Genomic DNA, 21,237 nt, shown 5'->3' with positions numbered 1-21,237 from the left:
TTTAACTTTCTGCCCCACTTCCTACACCAATAACCACTTCCAAGCTTCCCAGATAAAAGCATGGTGGGGGAATATAAAAAATACCACAGCCGCCACCTGCATTCATTTAACAATGATGTCTCTTGCCATAGGTTATGGCACCCTAGTCAGCTGCCTAAAGTTATCCATTGGTGACCTGCCCTGGGAGTTTACATTCAAAAAAATTTGTAGGATGAGGGGTGTGGGAGGGCAGTTGTGGCACTTTTTGACTGGTGGGATGCACTTTAATATTTTGATAAACACCGGGCTTACCGCTATGAAACTGTTATTAATAGTTGCTAGTAGTTTGCATTACAAGATTTATAATCTCTGGTATTTTCTCATTGCAGGGATCCAGTGGCACAACATGTACACTTCCCCGAACTACGGAGACACATTTAGCTTCGGCTGGTTGTGCTGGATGATGCTGATTGATTCTTTGATTTATTTTATTATTGGCTGGTACATTAGGGTAGTGTTCCCAGGTAAGAGCTAAGTAAATAAGCCTTTGCTGATGGTTTTAAATGGATTTCTCCAACCGCCCTATCATTGCTACGTGTGGCGATAACTTGGTTTTTATACTGTACCTTTTATTTGTTTCTTTGAGGCAAATATGGCATCGGAGCCCCCTGGTACTTTCCTATTCTCCCGTCTTTTTGGATGGACTGTTGCGGTTGCCGAAAGTTCTCCTACGATAAGCCAAGTGGATTGATGCTATCTAATATCGTGGCACACGGCATGCCTGGGAAAAAGGGTAACTAGTAAATATACAAAGGGGGTTTTCTGGTCCATTCACACGGACCATTCGTTCGCATAGGGACCGATGTTTTGGTGTATTCGCAGCCGCATTCGTGTGTGCAGCCACGGTGAACAGACTGCTTGCCACAAGTGGGTGGGGGGTGGCCGCAGATAGTCACGTCCATGGGAACGCCCAGTGTTGAGGTCTGAATTAGGCCCAAAGTGCCATTTTTGAAAGATAGCCTCTAATTTGGCAGTTAGAGGCTGATTGGTTGGCATTTTATTTCTCTCCACTCTCTCTCCAGACTTAGATAAATCTGCCCCCTTGTACTTCTGTAGTGTCCAAATACTGGAATAACTGACCACATTACCCCTCTGCAGGAGATGACCTTTATCCACACAATGAGCAGGAACCTACGGACCTGAATTTAGGAGTCTCCCTCCATGGTCTCACCAAGGCCTACCAGGACAAATTGGCGGTCCACAATCTCAACTTGAATTTCTACGAAGGTCACATTACCTCGCTGCTGGGACATAACGGAGCCGGGAAAACCACCACACTGTACGTAAAAGAACGGCGCTCTATTTGTTCACTCTATCCATTCATTTATCAATGCTGTCAGGCCATCAGTATATATGTATATATATTGTTTCTGTGCAGGGTAAATACTAGCTGCTTCTGCATGTAGTCCACAGATGTTAGACAGCTTTATTTTTACACTGCAATTTAGATTTCAGGTTAAACACACCTCCCCCAATTCTCTCTGCATATCTTACATCTGCCCCAACCGCAGTGCAGCATGATTTTGTCTAGCTGTGTGCTTTTTTTTTGCTTGCTAACAAACCTGAACAGGCCCACAGTACTATGTAATGGGCCATAGCTGAATCAGGCCCACTGTAGTTTGTTATTGCCCGTTGCTCTGGAAACCAATTCTATATACCGTATTTGCCGGCGTATAAGGCGACCGGGCATATAAAACGACCCCCCAACAATAGGAGGGCCCCAGGAGGGCCCAGCTAAATACAAAAAGAGCCAGGAGCGCCCAACAATGAAATGCCCACGACTATCATGCCCACAGGCCGGAGGGGCCTGATCTGTACCCACGGGTCTAGTGCCCGATCACCCGGTGGTCTAGGGAGGGGTAGGTGGCCTGGGGCCGCCTACCTGCTGTTGGGAGAGGCCGCAGGGGGGAGCTTCGTCAGCTCTTCTGCTTTCCACCCCTGCTGGCCTCTTACTGTAGAAGGCGCCGGAGATCTTCTTTCTTGATCCCGGCGTCTTCTGGCCTCTTCAGCGGCCGCAGGAGCTCTTCTCCCCGCCGCAGTCTTCTGCGCCGTCCTCCCGCGGCTTCCAGCGCCCTATTGCTCCTCAGCCGGGGGACTTCCTTCCTCACCCTCCCGGCGGCATCCGTTAGCGGCGCTTTGGATTGACGTCCGCAGCGGCGCCAGATTCAAAGCACCGCTCCGTTCGCTGCCGCTTCCATCCCCGCTGCACCTGTACAGTGGGTGTGGGGATCATACAGCTCCCCTCCATTAACCCTGCGCATCCTGAACCCGGCATATAAGATGACCCTCCCACTTGGAGGCATGTTTTTCAGGGGGAAAAAGTTGTCTTATACGCCGGCAAATACGGTACAAAGAATTCTATACAGACAAATTACAACAGCGATGTACAAGTGCAGTAAGATATATAAACATATTTAACTACCCTCCCGGAATGGTGGGCAAGCCTCCCGTATGTAGCCCCAGCACCCCCTCCTTCTGCCGTTCAAATACCGGCATTCACAGCTCTTTGCGGAGGGGGTGGGGCTAAAATGTCCAGAGTCCTGGATGGTGATGTTTGGCAGCTACTGGGGTGGCAGTTGGTGCGTCTCTTCTATTTGAATTTTGGACAGTGCTGCAACGACAAGTCCCGGAATGGAGCATTCTGTACCTAGTGGAATGGATCATGCTGGAGGGAATACTAACGGATAATGATGTCTAATGGTAAACCAAATACAAACGCAGATGTGTAAAAGTCTGCACATGGCCAAATATGTGCAGGTTTTCTGCATGTCCTTTTTTTTTAGCAGAATACACCTGATTTACTTCCAGCACTTCATCAGGCCCTGTTTTGTTTTTTTTTTGGTATTTTTTTACATACTTACAGGAATACATGTTTTTTTTTTTTGTAATTGTGAAATCTTTATTGAACCTTATCAAACTTAACAACAAACAATACACCCGAGAAAAAAAACAAAAACAAATCAAACAAAATACATCAACAACATCGGCAAGACAGGTCACATATCTTCACGTTTTATATCTGTAGGTTCCGCTTATAAGATATCTGTGCCAGCAACGTACCGGATCGATGTAACTAGTTCTCCTTCTTCCGCAGTTCTATGCTGATGGGGCTTTTCAGTGCCACTTCCGGCACCATCTATGTGTATGGTCAGGATATTCGCACCAAGTTGGACCAAGTCCGGAAGAGTATGGGGGTCTGCATGCAGTATGATGCCCTGTTTGACCACCTCACCACCAAGGAGCACTTGCTGCTTTATGGATCCATTAAAGCTCCACAACTGAACAAGAGAGAACTACATGATGAAGTGAAAAGGTAAATGCAAGAACTACGATTGGAGGCTCTATAGCAGGCATGTCCAACATTGGCCCTCCAGGTGTTTTGAAACTACACATCCCAGCATGCTTTGCCAAAGTTTTATCATTCTTTAATAGCAAAACTGTGGCAAAGCATGATGGGATGTGTAGTTTCACAACATCTGGAGGGCCAACGTTGGACATGCTTGCTCTATAGCATGAAATCAGGTTAATAACCAGTAACCAATTGGTTGGCTAATGGTTATTAATGAGTAGCCGATTGGTTCGAGCCAATGGCGGCTCCAGAGGATGGCGCTGCAACACAGTTCAAAATTAAAACAGGGCAGCCATACCCACTGCCTAATGAGTCTGTTTGGATATGGCAGTTGGTGGCAGTTGGTGGCAGTTGCTGTGACTCCTCTACTCAAATTTTGAATTGCGGTGCAGCCACCTCCTCCGGAGTTTCCTGTGGGTGGTCGTTTAGGTGTAGGCACTATTATTTATTTATTTATTCCCAGTATCTTATATAGCGCAGCAGATTCCGTTGCGCTTGACAATAGGAGACAGCAATGCAACAAACTGGGTATTTACAGACTGTCAATGGTATAAGGGCCCTGCTCGCAAGCTTACAATCTATAGGGAAATAGGCATTAATTCCACCAAAAACCAAAGGTTCCTGGCGTGCTGTAAGATACGGTGACCCAGCAGTTTGGCCAGGGATCAGGAGGATGGAAAATGTGAAAAAGAAAGAGAGTGGATAGGTGTGGACTGTACAGTGAGGATGTGATTAGATAGGAACGGTATATGAATGATAAGTGGCTGGTTCTGGAATTTGATCAACTTGCCTGAAGCACTAGCGGGGTCCCTTGAGTTGGGCTGCGGGGAAGGGGAGGTTTAGGGTTAGGCTGCAGCAAGGGAGATTTAGGGGAGGGAACAGAGAAGGTAGGTACCCTCTAGGGCACTGTGCGTCCACAGCTCTCACACATTCCTAGAATCAGCCCATAGCCTTACTCTCTCTTCCCCCCCTTCCCAAAGCCAAAGCCTAAATTCCCACCACTACTGCCTAAACCTAACACCCCCTCCATGCGCAAACCCCAAACATCGGGCAGGGAGCAAATTCATTCCGCAGCGAGTGGGCCTGAATCACCCTCATTGTATCATAAAACCCAATGCCGACCTGTAGCACATCCAGGACACCCATCTAGTATATTCCAATCGATCAGCACAATGCAGTGTACGTGTAGCGCTGTATTGAAATGAAATAGCTTTTATACTCTGTACATATGTTGTGTCACCTTTCCTCGAAATAGATTCATTTCTGAAAACATTTATTCCTGTGTGACTTCGAAGAAAACATTGTTATAAACATATCTATAGTACAGCGCGCTCCGAAGACATTTCCCTGAGTGCATCATATCATCCGGAAACAGTTTTAAATTCTTTCTAACATTATATCGTCACCCAACGTTATTCGGATGAAACATAAACAGCCAATAGGTAGACAATCAATGAGCCGACAGGGTCAAAAGGTCAACGATCAAATGGTCAACACAGAAAAAGTTGGTACATTTCTCATGATTTTTTGTTATTTTAAGGTAAGGGATAACGCCCCATACACGCTAGATGATATTGTGAACAATATCGCTCAGAAGCTCCTTTCCCGATATCGGCCCTTATTCTGATTGACGCGGACTTTACCGCGTACTTACGGATCGCGTCTTTACGGCGTCTGCGCATGCGTGGAGAACGCTACGCGCATGTGCCACGCCTTGACTCGGTACCAGTTCGGCCAAATCCCGTCCAAAACTGTTCACCGCTATCAGTCGGGAAATAGGGGCGTATTATGGGCGTCATGCGGAATGACACATGGGCGTAGTTTCAAAGTGGGCAAAACGGGGCGGAAACATGGGCGGACACGGGGGAGTACACTTATGTTGGGGGGCGTACATTCGGAAACCACTCCGAATGCACGCGATCAAAAAGGCCAGAAATGTGCGGTGTCCACAAGTGTACTATTGCTTTGCGGACACCACTCGTTCATGCGGTAGGCGAACGTACGCCTAATGACTACAACCATTAACACCTGAACCCAATAGAATCGACTCCTTTACTCATTACTCACTAATAGGACGCTTGTCAGTGCTTTAATTGAAACCATTGCTGCTTCAAGGAAACCTTAGTAATCCCCCACATATGCTGTACTTGTCCCACACTTAAAAACTGCTAACAATGGACATGACTGAATCTTAATACTATCAATACACATGTGTATTAGACATGTACTCATGAAACCACACACATTGATTCCAATTCCAAATAAGCTGTTTTTTATGAGGATAGGTAATTGAATAAGTGGGTCATGTGATGTATTGCAGAAGATACTTCATAGTGGGTTGTTTGGCGTAAATACTCCGCTTACGGGCGGTAGCACCGCTTGGCTCCCGTTCGGATGCGGTATTTCCGAGCATACTCTGTAATACTCTGTAATACCGTGCCGAATCGGAGTGTTTCTCCCGCACACGCATGCTTTGTATGTCGTCCGTAAACACGCCCTGTTCTTAAAGAGTGAGTCCGTCCGAATGCGGAGGACACGTGGGCGTTTCTACGGACGATGGCCGCATGCGGCAAAACACCGTGGCGTGCGGACCGCTCCGTAAGAATGCGGGAATATCCGCACCGATAAGAATAAGGGCCATTGTCTGGCGTGTACGCTAAATTTCGTTAAAGATGCGCACTCAGGGAATCCTCGTTAATCCCCCGGCATTCGCTCACTTCCCCGCCAGCATCGGCAAGGGTATATACCCTTGCTGATTCTGGCACCACGGCGGTTCCCCACCGCCGCCAAAATTGGTTGCCTCGTTTAGTGTGTATGGAGCCTAAGGGTTTAAGGGTTACGATGATGGCTAGGGTTAGTCAGTAGAGGGAGGGTTAGTCACTAGGGGAAGGGTTAGTGACTAGGGGGAGGGTTAGGGTTAGCCATTATGGGGAGCGTATGGGTTATTCATTAGGTGAAGGGGTAGTGTTAGGCACTATGGAGGGGGGGGGGGGGCTTTTGGTTAGTCAGTAGAGGGAGGGTTAGTCACTAGGGGAAGGGTTAGTCACTAGGGGGAGGGTTAGGGTTAGGCACTAGGGGGAGAGTTAGGTACCAGTGGAAGAGCATTGGTTATTCATTAGGTGAAGGGAAAGTGTTAGGGTCTGGCACTATGGAACCTTTTGACCATATTGTTTTTTTAATCTTGTCGACCTAAGTCCATGTCAACCATTTAGTGGTCAACCTTTTGACTCTGTCCTCCTGTTGTTCGTTTAATTCGCGCCCTTTCTTTCCCAGCCGTAATTATAAATAGATACAATTATTACAATACAAATGAGTGGAAATAAAACTAAATAATTATTAAGAATTCTGATGATTTATTAAACCAAACAAAGAACCGTTTCAGTCGTTTCTCTACTCTAGGAACTGATTTATCACCGTTATATATAATATATCTCCCGCTCAGAACTTTCTGATCAATGGTCCAGAAAAGTGATAGCAGATGGCAAACAAAAATGCTGCATCGTGTTTCTTGCACTGGATGATCCTGTATTGATTGCAGAATGTTGGTGGAGCAGTCGGGAATGCTGTATATATAGAACACACAATATAAATGCAAATTCCTATTAAGAGGCTCCTTCCGATGCAGTTTGCATGTAATGTGTCTTTACCACTGCGGAATATATTTGCTGCTCGCCATCTAATTTGTATATCGACCCATAAGAGTATAATGGGTGACGGACACACTGTACTGTTTAATCAACATCACAGACATCATCAAGGACTAGTAATTATGGATTGTTCTATCTCGTCATAGATTTAGCTACATTTACCAGGATAATTAGACAGGAGGCTATGGGCCCGATTCACACCTGCTGGGCTGCGAGTGTTCTCCCGCCCGTTGAACGCACTACCCCCCCCCCCCCCCCCCCGCAAGGCCCATGTCCCTGTGCGCGGCTTTGAATGCGTACACAGCTGCTCAAACGGGTGGGGAAATCCATTCTCCTTGTTCATAGAGTAAGCCATAAATTACGCAACACTGCGAAGGGCATCAGGCCGGTGCTGCGAAGGCCATGGGGAGAAGGAGGCCAGTGATGACCTCAGCGGCCCTCCATTCCAACGGCTGGGGAACACCTGCCTTTCTGGGGGATGATCGGAAAACGCAGGGACAAGCCCCCAAATGCCTACAGGGTGTAGCAGGATCACGTAACTCAAGTCATTTGGCGCCATTGTAGGTACCAAGTGGTAGACTCAAAGGGGTTTATTAGGGAGTTCTATTGAAGATGGGAACTTGCCCATAACAACCAATCAGATTCTATCTATTATTTTCTAAATAAGACGTAGAATCTGATTGGTAAAATGAGAAGGTGAGTTGCAGGAGGAAGTGTAGTATTATATGGATCCCAATTTTCTATATCATAAAGCAGTTAAAATAAATAAGATCTGGGGGCGGGATGTACTAACATGAAAAATGTGTCCAAAACTTAGAATATGCTGGTTTCTTAGTTTTGACAGTATTTTCATATGTACCAGGATCTGTGCAGTCTGGAGATTGGACTTGGTGGGCAATGTCATCTTTGGATGTCGTTATCCAATGGCAGTCTGCGGGGTTATCTACCCATATCCCGCTGAAAGGGATCCTCGTCTCGCTGCAGAAGGGCTCCTGGGTCCTAAACCTGGGATTCAGTGATCGCGAGGGACAGCTGTCATCAGGATAGCTGCCCTTTGTCATTTAAACTGCTAGCTACGTACCAGCATTATAAATCGCCCGTTATGTACCCAATAAGTGCCAGGATATATCGCTTTGTACATCTCGCCTTGGAGAGCAACTTGTATCTCACTGCCATTATAGGGCGGTTCTCTTGATACATTTGCACAGAACTTTCTTAGCCACTGTAACAATAATTGCAGGTGTGCTTTGACCACTTACCTGACACAGCCGCTTGGGATGTAACCACAGCCAGCTGGGTTATTCGCTGGTTGCATCTCACGTGACCTTGTTAAAGTATTTGCCATTATATATGTATATTGTAACACATGACAGGGTTGGGTATTAATGGTGGAACTGTTGACCTACAGCCTGTCGGCATGCCCAGCAGGTTGACAGTGGCCATGTTTACATTCATTATGTCTACATGGAAGACATGTTGATGAGATAAACTATCGAATGTTGGTCCATGGAGGTGTCTTATCTTATCCCGGTGGCCCCCAGCAGTCATGTGATTATGAGTTCTGGTGCAGGCTTCTAATGAGCGGAGTTTCAGTAAGTTGTTCTCCCCTAACCCTAAATTCTAGTCCGAAACCTCCCTCTAGTGCCTAACACTAATTGGCTGTATCATTGAGTCTAGATGACACCGTAAAATAAATAAAGTTGTGTCCAGGGATTTTACTTGAAGTCATAGACAATGATATCGATATTGACCTTGCTACATTAATATTGGGCCTCGGTGTGTAATTTGTCGCTTTGTTTCCAGGGTATTGAAAGACACCGGGTTATACAACCACCGCCAAAAACCTGTGATGACCTTATCTGGTGGGATGAAAAGGAAGTTGTCCATCTGCATAGCTCTGATCGGTGGCTCCAAACTCATCATTTTAGATGAACCCACCACTGGAGTGGACCCGTGCTCTAGGCGCGGTATCTGGGAGGTCATTTCCAAACACAAGAAGGGTAAGAACCAAACTAATACAGTCCACTTTCATTCTCCTGCATCGGCACAATGTACCAGCCCTGGTAGGAGATAGCAAAATTCATAGCAATTTGCCTGCAGAAGTAACCTATTTACACCAGAATAATGACCAGGCCAGGTGTACTAGGCTAATAGAACAATACACATATATGATGTCTACAGTCTCAAGGCTGATTAGTTAGAATGTATTTTCCGTTTAAATAAACAATACCAATATGATTGTAATATATAATGTGTTGCTTTTATTGCCATTTATGCTAATGTGAGAATAACTTTGAATGAAAATTCAAAATGGTGATCAATATGGTGATCATCCGGTAACCCGAGAAACGCGAAAATAACCTACCATATATCTCTCTTGTGTGTCTGTTATTTGTGAATGGGGATCTAGGAAGGTGCCTCCCAGGATGCCTAGCATTATCTACTGTATATGTCCCCATCACAAATGCATTGATTTGTAAAAGATAGGACTTCCGTGTTTAGAACTCAGAGTTCTATCTACCCATGAGTTGAGTGATGCATGTGCCGCGGGGAATGTTGGAGGGATCCGGTTGGATCACTTACAGCAGGTGGGCACGATGATCGGATTACAGGCTTGGTGCATATGCGGACGACGGCCAAACCACCGAAAATGTAATCTCGTATTGCCAATGAATGCATTAAACAAAACAAGATACAGGACTGATCCCTGGTGTATTCCATTGGCTACCATTTATACATCTGAGCTTATACCATTGGCTACAACATTATGAGGTGGATTCAGAGGGGGGTATTGATTGGATGCTGACCGTGTTGCCTTTTTGTACATGACGTGCAGGAGTGGTGCTGTGAATGTGCAGATAAGCCCCTGCAGAGGTGCCCTGTGCCCCAAAATACACACCATGATTCACGCACTACTGGAATTTGGGGGCATTTGGCTGGCAGCGTTCCAGATTGGGGGGGGGGGGGGTACATTTTACGCATACTGTATGATATAACAAGGCACTGTGAAGGTGGCTTTCTGCATTTTAAATGAAACAATGTCCTATTTACTTCCAGACAAAACGATAATTTTGTCTACACATCACCTGGACGAGGCAGAGGTACTCAGTGACCGCATTGCTTTCCTGGAGCAGGGAGGGCTGAGGTGCTGTGGGACACCAATGTTCCTGAAAGAGAAATTTGGAAGCGGTTACCATCTCACCATCAGCAAAAAGGTGAGTTGTTAGGTGCCGTATACCAGAACTGATGAGAAATGTACGGAATACTGTAAAAAAAAAAAAAGTTTTTTTTTTTTTTTTTTAGAGGTTTATTGGGCCTATTTATCAAGTATTTATTGAGTATTGGAGCAATTTCACAAGGGGGCACTGCAGCAGATACTAGAGATATTGGTTGCAGCTAAGGATGGCCATCGATATTTGTCAGTGGTAGAGGCATATTCACCTACTTTTTAATTCTCCTGTCCGGGAGAAGCTCATAGACACAGAGGAGGAGCTTCTGGGCCCGGCAGTGACATCATTTAGCCTCACCTGTATTGATGCAAGCTGAAGCTATTTACTGGTCCCTGGTGTAAGGGTGGGGCTAAATGGCATGAGTTTGCATCATGTAGCTCCGCCCCTTGATCAGACCCGCGAATCCAGCAATTGTATCTCCACTCTGCCCTTCGCTCGTCATGCGAGGGGTCCCAGCTCACCAACTGGGGGCCCAGCTACTCAAGTGTCGACATTGACACTAAAAAAACCTGAAAACCTCCCTCTTCATGTGTCAACCTTTTTCCAACATTGACTTTGTGCATGTCAACCTTAGACACCATCGAACTAATTGTTGACGACCACAGTAAGTATGGCGTAATATAACATAACAGTAATATAACATAATCTTGTCTGCGGTGAACAAATAAATGCCGGCATCGTTCTCAGCACAGTTCTCGGAACAATAGTTACAGAGTTAATTCTTCTCTGCATTTTATTGGTTTGGCCCGAAATGTGAACCGGCTTATAGACTCTGGGGCTTTAAATTCACAATCTAGACATGCCTCAATCACAAGGCCAGTAGAGAACACAGAGGCGGCATCACCAGGATGCACCGTGCATGTATAAAGCAATGATAAGTGGGCTCTAGGACACGAGGCAGAAGCCAAACTTACTTATACAGGCTCCATAAGCCCGGGTATAAAAGAGCTTTGTGATTGAATGCACACACCATACATTAATGAAGGCACTGGAGATATACAAGGCCAAACAATTAGACACAGACACGGTATTCTTTATCCATGGAAACTTAACAAGTGAGAGCTGAGAGCCGCATACTAACTGCAAACCCTAATAACCTTATTCCTAGCCGTTCCCAGCATCCACGCTATTAGTATAACTTTAAGCGAGCCAACCAAACGCGTTAAATGTCTGTTCAAGTTGAATACATGATTATGAGATCACATGTGAAGAATGAAAGACACAATTGTTGATTGCGCAAAGATCTGAAACTGGAATTAATGTTAGCAATCTGTGGCATAGTTAAAAAGAATATGTATACCTGGAAGAGGCCGAACTCTGGGAGGCAAGGGAGTCATCTGCCGCCGGGCTCCTGCTCCCAAGGGGGCACCCTGCAAGTTTAAATTAGTTAATTAAAATCGGTTGATATCGCTTCTGTGGCAGACTTCCCCTCACACACACACACACACACACACACACACACACATACAAACACATATAATATAGTCATATATTCATATAAGGTGGTGTGTATGTGTTGGGGGGGGTGTCGGCCAGTCGGTACAGTCACTGGTTAATATACCAACTCCTGACCACAGTAAACGTTTATCTTACCCCCTGTGAGTAATACATGCACCTCCTCTATAGATCACCCTCAATATAAAGAGGGTCATCTACAGTATATAGATTATGAGGAGAACTCCCAAAGTTAGCTGAACACACTGGGTCATTATTGGCTGATGTTCACACAATGGAGCGATCATCGGCAGACTGCTCATACTGCTATCCTGATCGCAATGAGGATGTCACGGCAAAGTGATTGGCAGGTAGTGACTGTTTGGTAGGGATGGCCATTGACCATCGATGAATCATAGTCATTGATGGTTTATGGTCATTGTAGAATACTTTTGCCATCGATGGGGGAGAACAAGATGGTTTCCCTACATCGATGGCACAGCATAACCAAACAGGTTTATATTTATATTTTCCCCAAGATGCCAGACACAGAGAATAGCTCCACCCCTAACATGCATGAAGCCACACACCCCATGTTCTGATTGGCCTACGGGCTAGCTGGTGAAAGAAAAGAGATGACCATAGATTGGGGGGGGGGACCATTGATGGTCATCCTTAGCCTGGTATGCTGTCATCAATGGCAACCATCGATGGCAGATACACTGATGGCCATCCCTATTGTTTGGAGATGATAGCGGGTAGCAAAAATTTAGACATGTCATTGCCATTTGCGGGACATGTATATGCAGTCAGCTGCAGTCATGTACAAGAGAAACATGGTGCCTGGGATGCTACCACTGTGACCAGTCTGTGTTGCCATAGTAAATTTCCCCCCGATGTCTCTGGCAGGAGCAGGCCCAGGTAAAGCATACATTTCAAGATGTTGACATACATGAGATTTAAACCCATCGCCTTTGGCATTGCAGTCAGACACTGTATTCATTGAGCTATCTGCCCATACATAGAAAGATTGAAAATGAACAAACTAACTTATTGAAGCTCGCTTTGTACTGCAAAACCAGCATTGCAGCTGAGCAGATCTATGTAGTGTGTGGCTACACACGATTGGATGTATGGCTACACAGGATTGGATGTGTGGCTGCACACTACATAAATCAGCTCAACTGCATTGCTGATTTTTTTTTTTTTTTTTTAGAAAGGACAGGTAGCTTCCTATAGCTTGAAATCACACTGTTTTCATGCAGAATCGAATAGCTAAATAAATAGGGTGTTTTCAACAGTGCGGTAAATGCAACAGGTTATGGGTCTAAATCCTGTTATTTACTATTGTAACTAAATAAAAAAAGAGCTCTCAAGTTAAGTTCAGTAATGTGGTATATGAGGATTTGTGTTTAAAAAACAAATTTTCTGCGTAAGGTTTGAGCACTGCATTTATTAGGGATTGGAAAGAGGGGCTTGATGGAGGAAGGCAGCGTATGATTGGACAAAGGCTAAAAGCCAATCCTATGTAACATTGAACAACACTCATTGACAGAAACTGAGTAATATACTGGCATTTATAATCGGAGAGATAATTTTTTTATTTAAATCTGTAATCTGTTGTTAAACTTTAATAGAAGACACAGTAATTATAGCCCGCAATTATATTTCTTTTATTCCAGTTTTCTGCTCAGCACGATGATAAGCTGTGTGTTTCGGAGAGAGTAACTGCTCTTATCCAATCGCATATCCCCGAAGCAACACTCAAAGAGGACGTGGGTGGAGAACTTGTCTATGTCCTTCCAACGTTCCGTGCCGAGATATCAAAAGCTTACTTATCTCTCCTACGAGATCTGGATGCTAACCTGAATGCCCTTCGTATTGGCTGTTATGGCATCTCAGATACCACAATAGAAGAGGTGAGAGAACACATTTAATTACTTGCCACATAAGCCTTAATTTGTAAATGTCCACTCTGTGGATTTCGTGGTTCTAGCTAAAAAAATGAAACCTGCCCCCCCCCCCACCCCCTCCCCGTTGCGACATCCCTTCACCGCGCCACTGATTCATACTCACCACCCAAGGATCGGCTCCTGCAGCACTTGCTGGTCTTCAGGGCTTCCTCCTTCTGCGAGCAACAGTGTTGTAAAATGAGCTGCCGAATTGCAGCATCACTTTACTGCACCAGGAGCAGTACGGAGCAGTCCTCACTGGGGAAGTGGTCACTGGACCCTGGGGAGGTGAGTATTTTTTAGCTTTTTTTTTAACAGAGTGATCAGCTTTTGTGTCCATCCCAATTTGCAAGTGAGCCCTGTGATTCGGCGGCGGAAGCCGGTGTTAATATCACAGGGCTCATTGCAATTTTTTTTACATTTTTATTTTAGTAAATTCTCCCAAGTGGCATTTACCATTATAAGTATGGGAACTGCGATCTGCTTACTAAACAAATGCGAATAAAAGGGTTTGGTGGAGTTTTTCACAGAAACAATGCATTCAGGTGATACTAAAATAATGCAAAAAGGGTGTGAAAACACCACCCCTTTTCACATTACTTTATTGAAAAATAATGTTAATAAATAGACCCCCAATGCTTAATGCATCATCCTCTTTTAAGACTACACTATAATAATTTTTTTTTCTGTCTTTTAGGTGTTCCTAAAACTAATTGATGATCCGCTAGAGGACAGCCAGGGATTATCCAAGAGAGCCATACAAATCCCTAACCCAGAAGAATATACAGCGAATGAAAGTCCCTCTACAAACTTTTACAATATCACCAATAGAGATGGTAAGTTACAGAACGTGTGCGAAACGCGTCGCTTGATGAATTTAATCTGTAAGAATATTGTACACATACCTCCCAACTTGAAGAATCTGGCAGCTGGGACCCTTGCGCCATAAATTTCAGGGGTGTGGCCTCATGGTCAGAGGGCATGGCCAATTAACTGCCTCACTCGCACAAGACCACTCCCTCGTTTTCACCGCTGGGGGAGGGGGGGGGCATGGCCAGCACTCTGTGAGCAGCTGGACATGTCCCCAGCCCCTCTATCTCCCTGCACAGACATTGTGTGCTAAAATCGGGACAGTTGGAAGGTACTGTATGCTGTACATAGCATCAAAACGCTGTACAGTCTTATTTAAAACCAAAGCAGGTGGAGACCTACAGTATAATATTTATTGCTATATTGGTCAGCCTTAGAAAAATGAATGCACCAAGTAGTTGAGAAAGTGCAGTATCAAAATAACAGATGACAGCTATGGATCAGCTATAAATCAGGGGGAGAGCACAGGGGATCAGAATGACTGTCAAAATGTCAACACTGTCAAATGATCGACAGAGCAATAGCCAACACATGAGTCGACATTCAGAATATTTACTCTTTTTTTGCACTTTTTCGTACCGTACCCAGGGCCGGCGCCACCACTAGGCAGCCTTAGGCATTTGCCTAGGGCGCCGGCCACTGGAGGGCGGCAGTTTGGAGCCCCCCCCCATGGAGGTCAACGCCATCGACAACTCTCTCCCCCCACCGGAGCATTACCCGCACACCCCCCCCCCCCCCCCATTTGTCAGCAGAGAGGATCGGAGCAGCAGCAGGGACGCCGGCAGCAGGGGTAAGTTTCCTGCACCCGGCAAAACCCGCCCGCCCCCTCCTACCCATGGAGCGCCCCATCACCCGGCAACCCCCCCTCCATGGATCGGGTGACAGCCCAGGTCCCTCCCGCGCCGCAGCACCCCCGTGGATCGGGTGAACGCCGAGGCGTCCCCCCTGCCTGGGGCGCTCCGTACCATCCATGTGGGCTCCGATTGGGAACCAGCCTTCTGGTTAAGTTTGACAGGCACCACAAAGCACCTGGCCTGAAGCTTGGGGAGCAGACATAGTACATTAATTGGGTGTCCCCATGTGCTCAAAACTACTACTAATTGACACCAAAAGACCCGGTGGTAGTGCGGTGGTCAGGAGCCTGGCGGTGGTGAGGCAGGTGGGTGTGAAGCAGCAGGTGGGCTACACAGCGTGACCTCTGACATGAGGTCATGAGGCGCCCAGCCGCAGAGCCGCAGCCTGGAGTCAGGAGCAGATGGACAGCATCTGTTCGGGTTGTCAGTGCTGCCCGGCATTAGATTTGCGCATTCACAGGCCAATCTCAGAATCCCGGGAATGGAAGCTGCAATCCCGGTATTCAAATACCGATGTTTTTAAGGCCATATCCCAGGATATGCCGATCCCGGCATTGGCCACCCTAATTGCCACTGAAGGAGACACACAAATAGCCGCTTTCACAAGAAACGATTTTGGGTTGTCTGTTATCTCCGTCCCGTCTTTCAACCACCGATTGGCCACCGTTTTTTTTAGCTGCAAGAAAAATTCTCGAAATAAATCCTTGTATTGTAATTTTTTATTTTTGCAGATGAGCCACTGACGGAGGAAGAAAACAAAAAAGGCTTCCAGCTCTTGTTTAACCAGATCATCGCTATATTTATCAAGAGGTTCCACAACTCCAGACGGAACTGGAAGGGTTTAATTTCCCAGATCCTGCTCCCTGTGTTATTTGTCATCGCGGCCATGGGGCTGGGTTCCCTCTCGATAAGTTCTGTGAATTACCCAGAGATCTTGCTATCTCCCGATATGTATGGCACCACCGACCAATCTGTGCCATTTGGGTAAATACAAAGCTCTTATCAACCTGTTGTCGTTTTTCTTATAAATAGGGGCCTATTGTTTCTTACCACCCAATGGCCATAGGACTATGTTGATATGTTTATGGTGTCGACACTACAGGAGGCAGGGCTAAATTTTCCTGATTCTAATGGAATCTTAGCCGCCCAATCCCCATTGACTCACAGATGGTGGCTTTGTCTGGGTACTCCGAAACCCCCCATATGTGCACCACTGAGGGTATATCCCTAGCCCTAATGCTAACCATCATTCTAACAGTAACCCTAAAACTCACCCTAAGTCTAATGTAATGGTAATGGAAGATTAACTAACACTTTGGGGTAAATTAACTATGATGGGATTTCTATCGAAGATGGGATATCAACCAATTAGATTCTATCTATTATCTTCTACAAAACATAGCTGTGGCCGCATGGAAGGCTCGCGAACTGCCAACTGTGCGCATGAGTGGTCCTCCGATAATCGGCAGGCCTGTGAATGTGCAGCCCTGCATTAGAGGCTGAATCGGCCCACTGTCTCTGCCCATCTAAGAGTGTTAAAAGGAAGTAATGTAGGGTAAAGATAGAAGTAATTGCCCGGGAACGTCTATATGGACTTTATATCAATTGTCACAACCTTGCATTTTGTTATGACCCAACACAAGCTGCGATAGTTCATCTTTACTGTACTCACATTGTGGGTTCCATTTGCAGGCTTTATAATCAGAGCAGTGAAGATCTCATGGAAGCAATGTGGTCATATCCCGGCATAGACAACTCCTGTTTAAATCAAAACGCGTAAGTAAACTGCGCTACTGTAAACTTTGTATTGTCTTCATCAAACAACTGCCCGTTTTTTACTTTTATTAAATGTATTAATGTTAATGCTAATTCTGAGGTGGACACTATAAACACAGCCATTGCACGGGAGGTGTCTTAAGTAAAAACATGTCCACTGTAGACGGCCCACTGGAGAAGCAGTCTTGGATTATCTGCGTGAATATTGGTAATCTGAGTAACCCTGAGTTTACTCAGGATGTCTGGTGAAATCATCATGAAGTTGCTCAGACGTCCGGTGAAATCACCCTGAGGTTACACAGATGTACGGTAAAATCATCCTGAGGTTACTCAGGATGTCTGGTGGAATCACCCTGAGGTTACTCAGATGTCCGGTGAAGTAATCCTGAGGTTACTCTGGATGTCTGGTGAAATCATGCTAAGGTTACTCAGGACATCTGGTGAAATCATCCTGAGGTTACTCAGACGTCCGTGGAAATCACCATGAGATTATTCAGATGTCCAGTGGAATCATCCTGAGGTTACTCAGAGGTCCAGTGGAATCATGCTAAGGTTACTCAGGACATCCGGTGAAATCATCCTGAGGTTAAACAGATGTCCGGTGAAAACATCCTGAGGTTAAACAGATGTCTGGTAAAATCATCCTGAGGTTACTCAGATGTCCGGTGAAATCATCTTGAGGTTACTTAGATGTCCAATGAAAACAGCCTGAGGTTACTCAGATGTCCAGTGAAATCATCTTGAGGTTACTTAGATGTCCAATGAAAACATTCTGAGGTTACTCAGATGTCCGGTGAAATCATCTTGAGGTTACTCAGATGTCCGGTGAAATCATCCTGAGGTTACTCAGATATCCGGTGAAAACATCTTGAGGTTGCTCAGATGTCCGGTGAAATCATCCTGAGGTTGCTCAGCACGACTGGAGGAGTCATCCTAAGGTTATTTAGGATGTCTAAGAGTAACTACAAAAAGCCTTCCCAAAAGCCTACAGTGACGCACACATTTACAAGGGGTGCAAGTTCTTATAATAGCCCAACCCTCAGCAAGAGATTTTTGCTAAATTCTTGTAAAAATATATTGCAGTAAAAAAATTATAATAACGCCATTAAAATGTGGATTTTTGTAAACATTGCTCTAATATTCCATAAAGCACGTTATTAAGTTACAAGCAGACAGACTCCGGAACAATCATACTTACCTACTTTTGAAGGTTCCTCTCTGGAAGTATCTGGGCTCTTCAAGGAGACATCATTATGCCTTTGGCATCATTAAGCTGTGGCATCATTAAGCCTGCCCCTGTCAAGACAAATGCCATGATCTTCAGGTCCGTGGTAAAGGGGCGGTGCTAAATGGAGCTAATTTACATCTTTTTAGTTCCACCCCCTCAGCTCGGAAATGCGTTTCTAGCAGTCGTCTCCTCATTCTGCCTGCTTCAATAGGATGCGGGTGGAAAATAGGAGGAGCACATTCTTCCAGGGCTGCAGGTAACTATACAAAACATCTGAAGCCTCCCACAACTTCTGGGAGAGTAGGTAAGTGCGCCAACATGCAGCAGCAAAACTGTTGTGACCATTACAAATAATTCAGTTCCGGAGTATCATGGGCCATAAAGGGAAATATGTAATAGGTTATGAATTGCACCAGTGGAGATATATGCTAAGTCTGATCCTTCTCTTCCAGACAATGCTTGCCTGAGAGCGGCTTAGGGTCCTGGAGCAGTAACCAGACGTCAGTATACGGCACATGCAGCTGTACAACTGGAAAGGAAGTAAGTAGTTTGAGACCCTCATGTCCCCTATCTAAACTGAACAGCTAAAATGCTGAAGTGAAAGGTTGCACTGTTAGAAAAGTGTGTACAGTACAGGGCGCCATCACATGTAGCTCAATCGGTCAATATCGCCAGAGACTGCATGTACAGAGCAGGGGGCGGATGATGTCGCTGACCGATACCGGGAACGATATCGGCCAGTGGTTATGAGCTATAGCATTCTCCCACAGCACGATATATCTAACAATACAGGTGGTGCCGGGGATCGCTAAGTGTATATCCATCTTTAGTGCAATTAGAGCAGGCTCCAATAGCCGTGGACACATCTGAAGCTAGGCCATTACTAGGTGAAGCAAGCAGCGCTACTGATCAGAATGTGAGGCCGAGAGGACGGCGCCATCGCCCGGGGCAACCTTAAAGCAGTGTTAATTGGAATTATCTGAAAACACAATTTACATGCACAGTAACTATATTCCCCTCATTGATGCTTTTTTTTAAATTCCTCAAGCTAAAATGCCAAATTAAGATTCAGAAACATTTCATCTAGGAAGAGGAACCTATCACATATCCCCCCCCCCCCCCCTTCCCCCACAAATATCACATATCGGCTGGTCACTGATATCAATCGCTTCAAACCTGCTGAAACAAACTTAATTAGTCTGATTAACTATAAAGTAGCTTTCGCTGCGGACAATAACATTTCAAAGCTCTCTTGTCTTAAAACATATTTGCTAATATTCCTTTCTATAATTAATTCACACGGGGAAGCAGTATAAGACGGACAAGGGTTGGAAATGGCGCTGTACCATGGGAACGCCCGTGCAAACACAGGCGGGCCGATTTGCCTGCCGGGGGCGGGCGGTTGATCTCACAGCAATTTGCGGAGGAAATAAAAGTCAGTTTCCGAATGCAAGAGAAATAATTTGGTGGTCAGCGAACAGATTTGTTAGCGAACACATTTCGGCAACGGTGGGGGGATGGGAGGCGGACGGCCGGGCAGTAGGTGGTGTTTCAGTGCTCAGTAGGTAGCAATTGTCACTGCTTACCGAGCCAACCAGAAGCAGATCCTATGTTTGATACATCTTTTCTTAGTTTTTGGGTCATAAACGAAACATTTCGCAACAGAATTAATTATGATCGCTAGACAAATTCACGATTAACTTTCTGGGAAATTATCTCAGGAGCCCTTTTAAGCATCTTTCACAATTTTATAGTTATTAATATTTTCCTGCTTAATTAAATGAATCTGGGTGTAGAATAGCTCACAGACATTGGGGCGGGATGCTCTTACCTCCGCTGCCAGTTACCGACCCCCTCCGCTGGCTACTGCAATGATACTATTCGCCTATGCTCTAACATATGCGATTAGTATAGCAACGGGCAACTCTTGTGATAAGAGGTTCCCATTGTGAAGCAGCTGGCGGAGGGTGAGTGGGTCCCCGGCGGCTCCCCCTCCCTCCCTTACCCGGCTGCAGGCTGCTGCGGGTGGGCTCCGCCTCCTCCTCTCTGCACCCGGAAAAGGATGTACAGTGCAAGGAGGAGGAGGTCACTGGTCCAGGCAGAACAGCACTGCTGAGGGCGGCGCTGGGTAGCCTTAACAAGCCCATAAGCTTCTATGGGGTGCTGGTCGATACCCCCCGCAGTGAAAACCCAGCGTGCTGGGTTTTTTCCTACATATCAAATTCACAGCCAATGTCATTTTATGAGAAAATAGTATAAAAGAGTCAGAAACACTAACATACACACGCAGAGTTATCTTCAGATCTGTCTGGTTGGAACAAAAACCTGGTTATGGATGAGAGCAAATGACAGTTGACCATTTACTTGGAAATGCTGGAAAATTGCCAAACTGTCACTCATCCATAACCATGATTTTGTTCCAACCAGCCAGATCTGAAGATAAATCTTACTAGTGTATGGGCACCCAACACACACACCCCCCCCCCCCGGCCGCAGGACACTGCTGGTGGCAGGAGGGACGCGGGAACGTCCCCCGAAAACCGGGACGTTCCTGCAGGAATTGGGACTGTTGGGAGGTATGTAATTATAATGTTTAAATTACAAATTATCTTATAAGTCTCGCAGACTAGCAGGGTTTTCCAGTCCTGATCCAAAAGCTGCTGCATGACATGACTAATATGATATAATGTGCCTGTAATTGTGCAAATGAGTTTGATACAAGGATGCTCCTAATATTATATGTTTGTCCACATGTGCGGGAACATGACATTTATTAATTAGCTTTCACATATTGACACACGCATTTCCTTTCTATTGTCTTCTCCTCTATTAATCTTGTCTTATTTAAATTAAATATT

At 45.6% G+C, this 21,237-nt stretch overlaps 1 protein-coding gene across 1 annotated transcript in view; it reads left to right on the top strand.

Moving 5' to 3' along the window:
• The window catches only part of ABCA12 (ATP binding cassette subfamily A member 12), an 85,545-nt gene that overhangs the window by 27,285 nt on the left and 37,023 nt on the right, over nt 1–21,237 (top strand). The window contains exons 15-25 of the mRNA XM_083154497.1: nt 369–503; nt 626–772; nt 1,138–1,318; nt 3,134–3,352; nt 8,839–9,035; nt 10,093–10,250; nt 13,382–13,618; nt 14,349–14,487; nt 16,107–16,359; nt 17,068–17,151; nt 18,832–18,919. Coding sequence (XP_083010623.1) covers nt 369–503; nt 626–772; nt 1,138–1,318; nt 3,134–3,352; nt 8,839–9,035; nt 10,093–10,250; nt 13,382–13,618; nt 14,349–14,487; nt 16,107–16,359; nt 17,068–17,151; nt 18,832–18,919 — 1,838 coding nt within the window. The remainder of the gene's footprint in view (nt 1–368; nt 504–625; nt 773–1,137; nt 1,319–3,133; nt 3,353–8,838; nt 9,036–10,092; nt 10,251–13,381; nt 13,619–14,348; nt 14,488–16,106; nt 16,360–17,067; nt 17,152–18,831; nt 18,920–21,237) is intronic.

The sequence above is a fragment of the Crinia signifera genome, chromosome 7 (genome assembly GCF_055691185.1).
Source record: "Crinia signifera chromosome 7, ASM5569118v1, whole genome shotgun sequence".
NCBI lineage: Eukaryota > Metazoa > Chordata > Amphibia > Anura > Myobatrachidae > Crinia > Crinia signifera.
This window is presented reverse-complemented; position numbering and strand designations above follow the sequence as displayed.